Genomic DNA, 13126 nt, shown 5'->3' on the forward strand with positions numbered 1-13126 from the left:
AGTAATATTAGCCAGCCCGTGACGGTCAACGGACAAGGAATTTTGTTTTGAGATACAGGGCAGCATCTGAAGGGGCAGAACCATAGTGACGGGATTGCATTCAGCTCATTCACGGCAAGGACGCAACAGAAGGACTGTTTAGCTCACTTTGCACAGGGCCCGGCCGTGCATGATCTGGTGCAAGGAGATGTTCAATCTTGTCCCATCACAACTGCAAAGAGACTCCTGTCCTGTTCAGAACATGCACAAGTGTCTCCCCTCTCTTTCATTTAGAGTCACAACCCAAGTCCTTGCTACAACCACCAAAGCAGCACTTGCTGTGCCCACCCTAGAAACCCGCACACATACCTCACCACTTACTCCCCTCTGCCTGGTTCTCTTCTTCTCTCTGCTCAAATCCCCTGGTTCCCTTTGTACTCGCTGTTCCCTCAGCTTGAAATGCTCTTCCCCTCAAATACCTACCTTCTCACCCCCTGACTTCTTCAAGAGGCACTAAAGTGTCATCTTCTCTCTGAGGCCTCCCCAGGCCATCCCTCTTCCCTGCTTTATTTTATTCTCCTTAGTACACATCACACTCTGATAAACTACAGAATGGAATTACTTATTTTGTTATAGCCTCTCTCTCCACTCTCTCTACCACTGAGAGCTCCATGAAGACAGGGATTTTTGTCTGCTTTATTCAGTGCTGTATCCCCAGTGCCCAGAATAGCTCAGTCAGCATCCAGTAAGTAGTTGTTGGTAAATGAATAAAACAGAAGCAGCTCTACGTATTTTCTAGTAACAAATGACAATCTCCTTTTCTGAAAATCAATTCAAATGAGAAAAAGATCTTTGCATGAATCACTCTTCTCACTAACATGACATTTGTAAAACTTAAGTTAGATATGGGCTCTTCAACTCTCCATTACAGAAGACATTATATCACAGAAGAGGGGGAAAAGCTGAACCCAACTGGTGTTATAACTTCCTCCACACCTGCTCTTTGGAAATACATGACCAAATTGCTCTCCATTATGACCTCAAAATCTACTCTTAGGTATTAGCTTGCTTTACTAGTCTAGATGGTAGCCATTGGTCTCTAAAACAGTTTGGAACTGGAGCAGCTTCCATTTGGGGAAGAAACCATTGCTGGAGACCTCACCAATAATAACTGACTTCCTAGTGAGATTACATAATTTCACAGAAAATTAGCACTTACACCTGAAAAGTTGTGGCTTTTTCAACCCCATGTATCATCTCTCAAGACTCCTTAAAGAAGGACATTTTCAACTTATCATTCTGTAGGGGAAATGGGATGCCTCTGACAGTTGTCATTGTAGGGGAAAAAGTTTTCACTCTTCCCTTCCAGGTTCTTTGGCTGCCTCATAATTAAACTGACATAAGACAGGTTAACAGGAGAAGAACAAATTTAGTTTCATACATACAGGAGCTCATAAAATATGAGACTCAAAGAACTGACCCAAGCAGGCCGCGTTTATACCTTTCAGACAAAGAAACAATAAATTTGTGAAAAATTGACCAAAGTAGTTTGGGCTTGGGGTAGTAAATTAATGAAGAAGTAGCAAGGTTTTTTTTATACAGCCATCTCGGCCCTGAATTCCCTATCTCTGGTGATAAGGATGCCTTCTACCCTCCAGGTGCAGGGAGGGTACGCTTCACGTGGGAAATTTATTTCCTGATTTCAGGGAGACGGAGGAAGGTCAGAGTGTCCTTCTTGCACTAGTTGTTTCTTAAGTAACTTTAATTCAAAATAATCAATCTGTTGACGTGGTATATTTGGGAGTGGCAAATCCTGCTTCCCCTCAACATCTCTAAGAGAGTTTAAAGATGACATGTTAGCTTTCTGGAAATCTTGGCCATTACTTTAAATGGAATAGAAATTCTAATTTACTATTCCCCAAATGCAACCTTAGTGATAATAGGAGAAAGTTTCAGAGGTTTTTTTCACCTTTGAGGACACATTTCTACGGAAACCCATGGTACCCTAGACTCCCATGGACCCTGGCAGGATATTCCCACCCATAAAGTATAGTCACTCTCAGGGGTCACTGAGGGATAAAGAAGCAGCTTTCTTGTTGGCTGTGACCCTCATTCCCTATATTGTAAGGGACTGGAGGCGAGAGGAGACCGATTCTGTAGTCTCAGCTGCCAGAGGAGAGCCCTGAGTGTGTAGTGTCTAGTACATGACACATGTTTGTTAATTGACTGGTAATTCATGGTGTGACAGCCCTATAACTCAGCTATCCTATTCAGTCAGAAATTAACTCAGTAATCAAAGTCATTAAAAGGAGAAGGAAAAAAAAAAAACAAACCCCACTACGGTACCAGCCAGATGGTGGGGAAATCAAACACATGAAAGGAAAATGGCTCGTCTTTGAGTAAGACAGCCGGAGCAAAACCTCGTATGCCTGGTTATATTCCAAATTCTGGCTTGAGCAAGGCTTGTCGGGTTTTCCTAAATTTGGTGTACTTTAACCTTTCTTGTGAGCTGGAGCAGTGTTGGTCAGATAGACGGACAAGGGGGAAATCTGTCCAAATGGCCCCAGCTGAGTTTGGGCTCTTGGGGGACAAGGGTAACGGGGAGGAAGCGGGTAGGCCTGATCCTAACCCTTGGGCAAGAGCACGAATGAAAGCCCACATACCACGTGTCTCAACATTTAAAAGTTATAAGCTAATAAACTATTCAGTGAAACATGTTTATCCTTCGCCCTTGACACACGTCTCTCTATAAGGACCTGGAGGCCAGATTCAAATTTAGACTTCTTGAGCCCTGGGAATTCTGCACCTGATGTGGTGATGAGAGGAGGGCCGAGCCCTGTCTATTCGTCTCTCTTCCCGTGGCTGGTTCCATCCACACTGTAAAGGGCCTCGAGCATATGTGTGTGAACACTCCACCGCGTATCCGAGCTCTGACCATGCCCCCCAAACAGCTGTTCCTTGGCCACCCTCAGGCCTGTACAGCAGAAGCCACAAAATCCACCCCTGAGTAAATGGACCCAGGGAAGATGCTCGTGCCAGCCCAGGAAGTATGCTCGTGCCAGCCCAGGAAATATGCTCAGGGCTGTTTGCGGAGGAAATTCCTGGGTCCCAGGGGTACCATCTGGCATGTGGTCAGGGACTCCAGATGGCCCCATCCCACTGACATCAAGCATTCCTCACCCCATGGGGAGGGGTGTCAACAGGAGAGAAAGCAGGACCCTCTAAATGTGGGACCCATAGCAGGAGCCCCCTTGCTGGAATCTAAGGTCCAGACAGGAAAACGTGTTGAGCCCTGTTCCCACCACCACTCACATCCCTTACACACCTCTCTTCATGTCCCCAGCGGCCAGGCCACAAACAGAGACTCTTCCTGGGTATCTTTTGGTCCATAAGCCATAAATAGGTATTGGTGGTCCCACATTTCCTTTAGAGCCAGAGACAGAGAGAGGCAAAAATATCCTAAATTCACACTGAGTTGTTTCCCTCTGTGTGTCCTAGCATCGCTGAGGGGTTGGCAGAGACTCAGGCTGGGTTTCCATGCTCTGACTCTGAAATGACCAAGTCGACCTCATGGACAACCCCAGATTCCAGAGCAGAATCTCAGACCATCCTTTTAACGACTACATCGTGTTTGGGGAGCTTGCATGCTTGAAGTATTAGCTCCAGCAAAGGGCTATTGGTCTTAGATACCCAAGCAACTTTTACTTTAAGAATTTGAAATGCAGTCTCAGTGTGATGCTTTCTCCTTAACAAAGCAGTACCTTTAAAATATTTAACAACTTGAAAAAGGAAACCGAGCTTGAATTTTCCTTTCAAGCACCAGGGAAATACAGTGTTTCGCTTCTGTCTGAAATTCACCATCTCCTCACACAAAGAAGGTTCTTATGGTAAAAGCAATGGCATTTTCTCCACAATTTTCAAATAAAAGATAAAGAGAAAACAGCATCGCAGCCTCTTTGTTGGATCTAACAATAAAGGAATAATACAGTATTGCCAGGGGAGAGCTCTGGTTTTAAGCTCAGAATACAAAAATAGGCTGACAATTTTTACAAAGGAATATTCTCCAAGGCTGGTGGGAAGTGAAGTTTCAAGAAAATTATATCACTTAATTACTTGGGGATGTATGATGGTGAGGCTCAAGCTGGCGGGAGCCGCTCCCAGGTGAAATTCTCACAGAAGAAATGGAATTTCACCTTTCCTCCTCACCCCCAACCCAACCCCACCCCCATCTTACCGACCCAAACCCAGCCTTTGGAAAAGGAATGGGAACATCATTTGCATGGTAGCACCTCATGTCTGGAGCGTTCTCCCCACACAGCCCAACCTCCCTTTGCTAACTTTTCCTACAGCTACTTCCAAAGGACTTTCTAGGGTGCTGCCCACCTTCTCAGTAATAGCCACCTGCACCCCCCTTACTATGACACCCACTGCAATTGGTTTATAACTGTTTTATCTGAGTTCCCTGCCCGATTATACTCTCTGTTAGAGCAGAAACCATCTGCATTTTCTTTAATGTTGAGATCTCCACCACTATTCCCATGCTTGGCCCGTAAAAAGTCTAATGGAATAAATGAATGAGTGAATTAATGAATGGGAACTTAAGCCACTATGTTGGTGCTCCCAGGGCATTTGAGTTAACTGTAATTGAAGGCAAAAGCACTTACCCCTCCTCAAGGAGTCATAAACCTAATGGGAGAGCATGTGGAGGAACGAAGTAAGGGATGATGGTAAAGACTTGCAAGATGAAAAAATACATAAAAACCAGAGGAACAGCTACCAATTAGTGAGCACTTCTATGTGCCTATTCTAATACCAAGTGTTAATCTTGAATCATCTTTACTGTCCACATTTTATAGACAAGGAAGTGGAGACTTGGAGGTTAAAATTGACTACTTGCACATAGCTACTGGCAGAATCAGGGTTTGAACCCAAATTGGTTTGACCAAAGTCTGAAAACCATCTCAGCAAGTTTCCTGTTAACTAGCGCCCCACTGTGGTCGCCCAGGATGCAGATGTAGCTGTGGGAGCCCTGGGAGCCCTGGCTCTCCTCGGTGCCCCTGACTCTGCCCCTCTTGCCACCTGCTTCTGCCCCCTGTGCCATCCATCCATCTGGGGGGCTCTCATTCTCCATCCTCACGGGAGAGGGCCTATTAGAGTTTCCAGGCAGCACTCAATATGATGTGCTCCTGTCCTGCAGAGATCTCATCCAGGCCACAGCCACACCACTTAAGGTTAGATTAGGCTACCAATGAGTGATAAATAAGGGGAAAGTAATAATAATAATAATAATAGGGCTTCCCTGGTGGCGCAGTGGTTAAGAATCTGCCTGCCAATGCAAGGGACACGGGTTCGAGCCCTGGCCCAGGAAGATCCCACATGCCGCAGAGCAACTAAGCCCGCATGCCACAACTACTGAGCCTGAGGTCTAGAGCCCGCAAGCCACAACTACTGAGCCCACGTGCCACAACTACTGAAGCCCGTGCGCCTGGAGCCTGTGCTCCGCAACAAGAGAAGCCACCACAATGAGAAGCCTGTGCACCACAACGAAGAGTAGCTCCTGCTTGCCGCAATTAGAGAAAGCCCGCACGCAGCAACGGAGACCCAACACAGCCAAAAATAAATAAATAAATAAATAAATAAATAAATAAATAAATAAATAAAATAATAATGGGTTTAAAAAAATACATGTTTATTATTCTCTCACACAAAAATCTAGAGGTTAAAGTCCATTGAAGACACTGGTGGCTCCCGGTGTCTGATATCCAAAATTCCTCCTTTCCTGTTTTTCCATAATATATGGCTTCCATTTCTAAGGCCACCTTGTCTAAAACGTCTGCTGGTGCTCCAGCCATTGCATCCATATTTCAGCTACAGGAAGGAGGACAGGGGAAAGAAAGTGCAGGCCCCTAATACCGCAAACTTCAAGGAAACTTTCTGGCCCCTACATCCCAGCCCCCCTCAACCAATGTAGCCCTCATTCAAGTCAGCCACGTGCCCAGGTAAAAATCCTGAGTTCTATTACAAACAAGGAAAACAGATACTCTCCACCTCGACACCTTATCCATGGCTGCCTTTGCTCAGGGACACGTCTGGGCAGCTGTGGCCAGGTGGGAGCCCGAGGAGGGGGAGGAACCATGTAAGCCTTCTGAAGGAAACCCTCAGCCCTTTCACAAGGGGGCTGGATGACTGCCATTTCTTCTGCATGACCTGTGAAGTACAGAGAAATTGTTCTTTTGAAGCCACACCATAGCAGTGGCTGCTTTATAGCCTGATTCCACCACTGTGCTTTTAAGGTACCCAGAAATTCAGCCTTCTCCTCACGCAAAGTGGAACGTCTCCCAGTCTTTGTAAGATCGGCTTGATTCTACCCACACCACCCCAAAAGTCTTCTCATGCAGAGCCATAACCCAGGCACTACCAGCCATCGGTTGGAGAACCAGGCTCGTGATTACAAATTTGAAATATGTTTTTGCAGAAGAATGCAAATGAGGATGATGGGAAAAGGCTTTCTTTAGTTTGCACATAAACCCTCTTCCCTGTCCCTTACAATCAGGAAATATTTGTCCCAACATGCTGTTTGTTCTTTCTCTTGCAGGCTCCTGCGGCTGTCTTGTCATGATATTGTTTGCCTCTGAAGTGAAAATCCACCACCTCTCAGAAAAAATTGCAAATTATAAAGAAGGGACTTATGCCTACAAGACGCAAAGTGAAAAATACACCACTTCATTCTGGGTGGTTTTCATTTGCTTTTTTGTTCACTTTTTGAATGGGCTTCTAATACGATTTGCTGGATTTCAGTTCCCTTTTGCAAAATCTAAAGACACAGAGACAACTAATGTAGCTGCAGATCTAATGTACTGAAGGGCAAACATGGTTAATTTTGTCCAACCTTTTAGATGCACGAATTAAAGTACCAAACCCTCTGTGATAATGTTTACAAACTATGTACTAAGGATACAGGCCAGGAAGTAAGGGGAACAGAAAGAAGGCTTTGGAAGGTTGTTTAACCTGGTGGGAAATTGCTTCCCCTGGGTAGTTAAGACAGTTGACTAGAATGGACAAATTGTTACTTCATATCCACACCAGAGTGCAAAATGCCTGCTCCATCAGGGAGGAATTGGAAGGCATGGGGAATATATTTTAATACAAATAAATACTATTTCTGATGTATCTACACGTTTGTTGCCACAGGTACCAGATAACAGAGCTGGAATCATTTTCCTAAAATGATAATGCATTAAATGAGCATTGATAAAGTATATCAATGCACTTTTTTTAAGTCATTTAAAGCACAGTCTTACTATCCATGCCTGTTGGTCAAAATGTATAAACCTCTAATAGGAAAAAAGAAGAAACACAGTACTTTCAACAGACGTAATTGCTGGGACCACTGAGGAATCGTGAAAAATGATTCTTCTTAGTAAACTTGATGCAAAATGACTCACCGGGGCTGTTGCTTCTAACTTTTTAGTGTTTTCAAGCACTAATTCCCAATTATGAAATTATATTACATTCTGGGATTACAGCGATATCACTGTCATCTTGGGTTTTGGTCTGTCACAAAAGCATGACTCAAGTCAATTTTTTTTCCTGAATTACCCATGAAATTGATCTGCCGCTGACCAAAGGCCACAAGTGAGCCTGGAACTGACCGTTCCTCTATCGTCCACCTGCCGCCCTCGAGAAAGCGCTCAGGAAGAGGCAGAGGATGACAGAGAACACACCGCCAGGCCCCTCACCACAGCTGCTCGGTACCCAGCCGCCATACAAGAGGTTTTGAAAGTGCTCGTTTTAAAAAATACTTTTTTCTCTTTTGGAACAATTTACCAGAAAAGAACAACTGTCTGTATACCTGAGAAAGAACTTGCTCTGATGGTGACCTGCAGCCCACAGGCTGACATCAGGACACTCCCTTTGTTTCCAGATGTTAGTCTCTCTACCTTCATGCAGGAAATATATCTGGAGAATTTCTAGAAGGCTACAAGTCAGTCTAGTGATGAAGAGGATGCTTATTTCAGTAACGGGCTAGTGGAGCCTAGTTCTGGAGGTCTTCATGAAACAGTTAAACACAGGAGCATCTCGGGGTCCCGTCTGCTCCTCTAGGAGTGGGCAGGAAAGCACAGGACCTTCACCACCAAGGGTAACTGGCCTGAGATCCTGGAAGTCCCCAGAGTCCCATTGCATCCCTATCTCTCTTCTCAGAGTTTTGAAAAACTTCCAACACGAAGCTTTCTTCTTTAGAAAACACCTCCCTGGTAGTTCTCTGTTCTGTAAACAGAGAAAACTCAGAGCAGCCGCTGAACCTTCAGTGACAGCCTAATAGGCAAACTAATGATCTTGCTGATGGGAAGGAGAGGAGGACCGCTGATCCCTGCAAACTGGGTGCAACACACAAATACAAGAAGATGCAACCTGGGCCCTCAGAGGACAGCACGTAAGCTGTCCCCTTATCTTCTCTCTGATGAAACGTTTGGGACCCATGGCCTGAGAGTAAGCCTTCCAAGAGGGATACGGCCAGGGCGTTCTCTGTGGCGCCCTCTGCGGGGATCAGAGCCCCCGGGGTGACAGTCATCGCACTGTGTCCGACCTCCCGCCCCAGGTGGCAGCCGCTGTCTCACACTCTCGCTGGGACTCGGGGCCGCCTGCTGGCTCCAGGGCGGCAAACGCAACACCACGGTTGGGGGCTCCTTTGCCAGCGTCCGCACACACCCTCAGCCCCCAGATCATCCGTGCTTATTACGCTGTGGGTAAGAACGGCAAGAAGCTGTGAAGTTTGGTCCTTTGGGGCAGAGCTGGCCGTGGCCACGGAGCAGGCGGAGGCTTCAGAACCGAACGCAGCACAGACGGTGGGGGGGTGGGGTGGGGTGGGGGGGGGGTGGAGGGTGCCTTCCCTCTGCGCTCACTTTACAGTTTACAAGTCCTTCGCTCTGGAGGTCCCATCTACTCCTTCAGAGCAGCTGCCCTCACGTCACTTTACAAGCATTCAAGGTTGATCACTTTGGCTGGTGACTCATACATCACACAGCCCTGGGGCAATTCCTCTCCCCTCTGGAGGCCCGTTTGCAGGGAGAGAGGTGAGATGGGGAGGTCTGCCCGTCTCAGCTCTGGTGGAGGGAGGAGGGGTCCACGCTGGCAGCAGCGTCAGGGTGCCCCAGCTGGGAGGGATACACTAGCCTGCCATTACAGTGGATGTTGTCCCAATCATTTACCTATGGAAACCTGAACAACTGGCCAGGGAGAGGCTGGGGAGAAGAGAGCTTAACCTCTCTCAGTTTTCCTCAACCTCTCCCCTTCCAACACGACCCAGTAGAGGTAAAAAGAGGTGATTGTTTAGAGAAATGCTGCTTCAAGACCAGTCCCGAGCCATCAGCCCTGTTTTTCGAACTGCCTTGCTGCCCCTGACCCCTTCTATTTAGATGTTAGGAGCCTGTGCTGTTTGGGTGATCGGGGTGTGATCTGGTGGTCCGCCCATTCTCAACCCCCTTCATCATGGTTCATGGCAGTCGTTCATGGCTCAGGGCAGAGGGCTGCTTCAGAAGATAAGCCCCCTCCTCCAAGTGACGAGGGACAGAGCGATGCTGGTCAGTTTAGAGAAGAGGTACCTGCTCCTTGAAGCTAAAGGACAGAGAGAAGGACTCGGCAGGCCTGGGGCCCCGGCTTCCAGGATAAAATTCCCACTCAGGAAAACACCCTCTTGCTGATAAAAATGCTAATGCAAACTGAATAGACTTACACTTTGATTTACAGACTTTGCGATTCCCCCCGTACCCCCTTAGATAACCAGACACACCTGCCGTGTCATGCCCAGAGCTGGGGCTCACTGGCCTGTTTGGAAAGTCCGAATGAGCCCAAGGCCAACTGGATGACCCTGTCAGAAACCTCCAGAAAGTGTCCCCTGCGGGTCCTACAGGACAGTATCACACAGTGGCGGTAGAGACCCTGGGGAATAGCTATGGTGCTCTGAAAGCCACCCAACAATTAAAAGGCACACAATATTGTAAATCAACTATACTTCAGTAATTTTTTAAAAGGCACATGTCTTAAAGGGTAATATCTCTTTACTAGAATCTTGGTTGGAGGGGCTTCGACTCACTCGGAAAGAACACGACGAGTGGCAAGCTGGGTGTGTGCCTCACTCGGCGCAAGTTCTCTTCTCCCTGTGGGCCAGCAATCTGGTTCTGGAAGAGAGGGAGGGTCTCAGGGGCTCCTGGTAGCCTCTGCTCCCTCTCTCCTCCAGTCTGGTTTGTAAGGGGGAGCACAGAGAAGGTGCCTGCGCCCTCAAGCAATTCAAGCCCGTGCCCCACCGGGGACACACAGTCTCAGGGCACACCAGCCGCTCGCCCTGTCGTTGCAGCCTCCTCGGGTTCCAGTTTGTCATGGACTTTACCTAGTGCAAAAAAGGGTGTCACATCTGATTCACAGGTATGCATTCTAAGATGCCCCAGCTCACTAACTGCACTTAAACTGCCATCCTTTCATTTAGCCAAGGAAAATGAAGAGTATGCCTTCACGTGGGGGAGGACCATGTTTGAGGCACATTCCTGCCAGACAGCCCAGGAGAAGCTGGTGTAGACACCCATCTGCTCCCACATAGGTGCTCCCTTCGCCCTGCTCTTTGGCTGTCACCCTCTCCCCACTGGCCCTCTGTGGCAGACACTGCTACGCACCCCCCACCCCGTTCCTCTTAGGAACACAGCTAAGGCACGTTTCCCAGCTCCTTTGCAGCTGGGGCCATGGGAGTGAGTCTGGATTGATGGGATACAGGCTCAAGTGACCCAGGCCATTTTCAGGCCTGGTCCTGAAGACCCTCCCGTGCGATGCCCCAGCTCTGCCTTCCCCTGGCACTGCAGCCTTGGAGGTCATGGGATCCAAGTGGCGGAGCTACAAAGCGGAGGCAGTCTTTGTGACCTGCCCTGGACAAGAGTGGTAAATAAACTTTCTGTAGAGCCGCTGAGTTTGGGTGGTTATTTGTTACTACTTAGCCTCGCCAACAAAGCCCAGCTCTCCAGGAAAGTTCTGCTTCGTGACAGTGAGACACTCTCTGAGTCCCTTGAGATGCAGCCTGAGGCCAGGTACAACCTCTACCACCACCACCGAGTGGCTCCCTGTGCCGTCGTCCTCCTCAGAGCCATGGCCCTCTGGCCACATTACTCATCACCCCCCACCCCCGAAATGAAGACCAGAGAGTGAATTTTCTGCATAAATATCTAAAGAGTAAATAAATGCTTTTGCTTTTGCTGGTATCCTTCAGGATTCTTTCCAAAGGACGATTAATAAACCTCTTTTCATTCATTCAGAAAGGTTTTATCTTGCATCTACAGTGGATCTAGCTGCGTGTAAGGCATTGAAGATGGGGGGAGGAAATGTAGAGTCAGAAAAACATTCTTCCTTGATCTGTGGTTGAGAGCAGAGAAGAATATCTGTCGATATCCTTATTTTCTTTTTAAAGCTTCAATTTATTATTAAAGACAGAGCTTTAAAATTTGTGCAGTAAAAACTCCAACTAATCAGATGCGATTCCTTAGCTACATAAATCCCCCCCAAATCAACAATTATCCTAGAGTTTCATTTTTCACAAAATGTTGTAAGAACTGTGAAATTAATTAAATAATGCCAAGGAAGGTTTTCTAATGTATCTGAAAGAGCCAGGAGGGAGGGGGGGAGGCTTCCATCATTGCCCAGGTTTGGGGTGTCACCTGGGTCGTGCCTAGGCAGGCAGCCGTTTTCCCTTCCACAGTGCCACTTGCCCTTACTTCCCCCTCCTGAGCGTTCAGGGCATTTGGAGGAGGGATTTTTCCACAGTTCTGGGTCAGACAAGTCCTGAGTGAAGTCTCGGGGCCCTGACCAGCGTCCTTCCTGCAAGGACACTGATGGGAAGCCCTCTCCCTGCTGTCAGCTGAGGCTTCACGTGGCCGGCAATGAGGGTGACACCCAGGCACTGCCTTCATTTCCCCAATATTCTCTGGTGCTGGAAGAAGATGGTACTCAGTCCAGCAGAGATTCTAGGTTTAATCTAGGTGTACCTCTCCCCCTCCTGCCCATCCCCAGCCCTAGGAATTTTCCAGCTAGTTTGGAGACAAAAGCAAACTTTTTCTTCAAGAATGTATCTGACTCTGTTTCACACCTAAATTAGTGACTACTGAACTACATCACTTTTTTTTTTTTTTTTTTTTTTTTATGGCTGTGTTGGGTCTTCGTTTCAGTGCTAGGGCTTTCTCTAGTTGCGGCAAGCGGGGGCCACTCTTCATCGCGGTGCGCGGGCCTCTCACTATCGCGGCCTCTCTTGTTGCGGAGCACAGGCTCCAGACGCGCAGGCTCAGTAATTGTGGCTCACGGGCCCAGTCGCTCTGCGGCACGTGGGATCTTCCCAGACCAGGGCTCAAACCTGTGTCCCCTGCATTGGCAGGCAGATTCTCAACCACTGTGCCACCAGGGAAGCCCCTTAACATCACTTTTTAAGTCCACCATCGTCACCCCCTTCTCCCCAAAGCTTATGTGTAGCTACCTGGACTGGCCACAGGTATCTGGAATACAGGTGATGAAGTGAAACTGACATAGGAGAGCAGAAAAGCAAATAGAACCAGTGAAATATTGCACCTTCCACCCAACACACACACATTAACATGAAACTGGCAACAAGGACCTACTGTATAGCACTGGAAACTATACGCAAAATTTTGTAATAACCTATAAGGGAAAAGAATCTTTAAAATAATACATATATATAAAAAACTGCATCACTGTGCTGTACACCTGAAACTAACATGACATGACATTGTAAATCAACTATACTTCAATTAAAAAAAAAAACGAACTGGGAGCTCTTTTCTTCACTTTTTTTTTTTTCCCACTTTCTAGCAAACTTCACAACTGCCCTCCCACCTGCACAAATATGCTGACTATTTCCTTTTTAAAATTCATAAATACATAAAAACATAAAGTGTATTTATGCCATATCAATTAATCCTCTATTCTTTACCTCCAAAGAAAGAAAACTTCCTATTTTACTTAATATCTTGGCCAGTGAATATTTAATATAGAAAAAAAACCCACTTAAAACATCTTAACCAAGGAAGGAAAGAGTGAGAGCAAGAATGCGTGGGAGAGAAATCCATCTGAAAGACACAAAGCATCTCCATCACACTAG

The 13126-nt window shown here is 47.0% G+C and overlaps 1 protein-coding gene across 1 annotated transcript in view; it reads left to right on the top strand.

Annotated features, from left to right (window-relative positions):
- Positions 1–8581, top strand: part of CLRN1 (clarin 1) — a 45313-nt gene extending 36732 nt beyond the window's left edge. The window contains exon 3 of the mRNA XM_082394545.1: positions 6533–8581. Within this exon, the coding sequence (XP_082250671.1) occupies positions 6533–6840 (308 nt within the window). The 3' untranslated portion in view covers positions 6841–8581. The remainder of the gene's footprint in view (positions 1–6532) is intronic.
- Positions 8582–13126: the final 4545 nt, after the last annotated feature.

This window comes from Balaenoptera borealis (genome assembly GCF_965194805.1).
Source record: "Balaenoptera borealis genome assembly, chromosome: 5".
Lineage (NCBI taxonomy): Eukaryota > Metazoa > Chordata > Mammalia > Artiodactyla > Balaenopteridae > Balaenoptera > Balaenoptera borealis.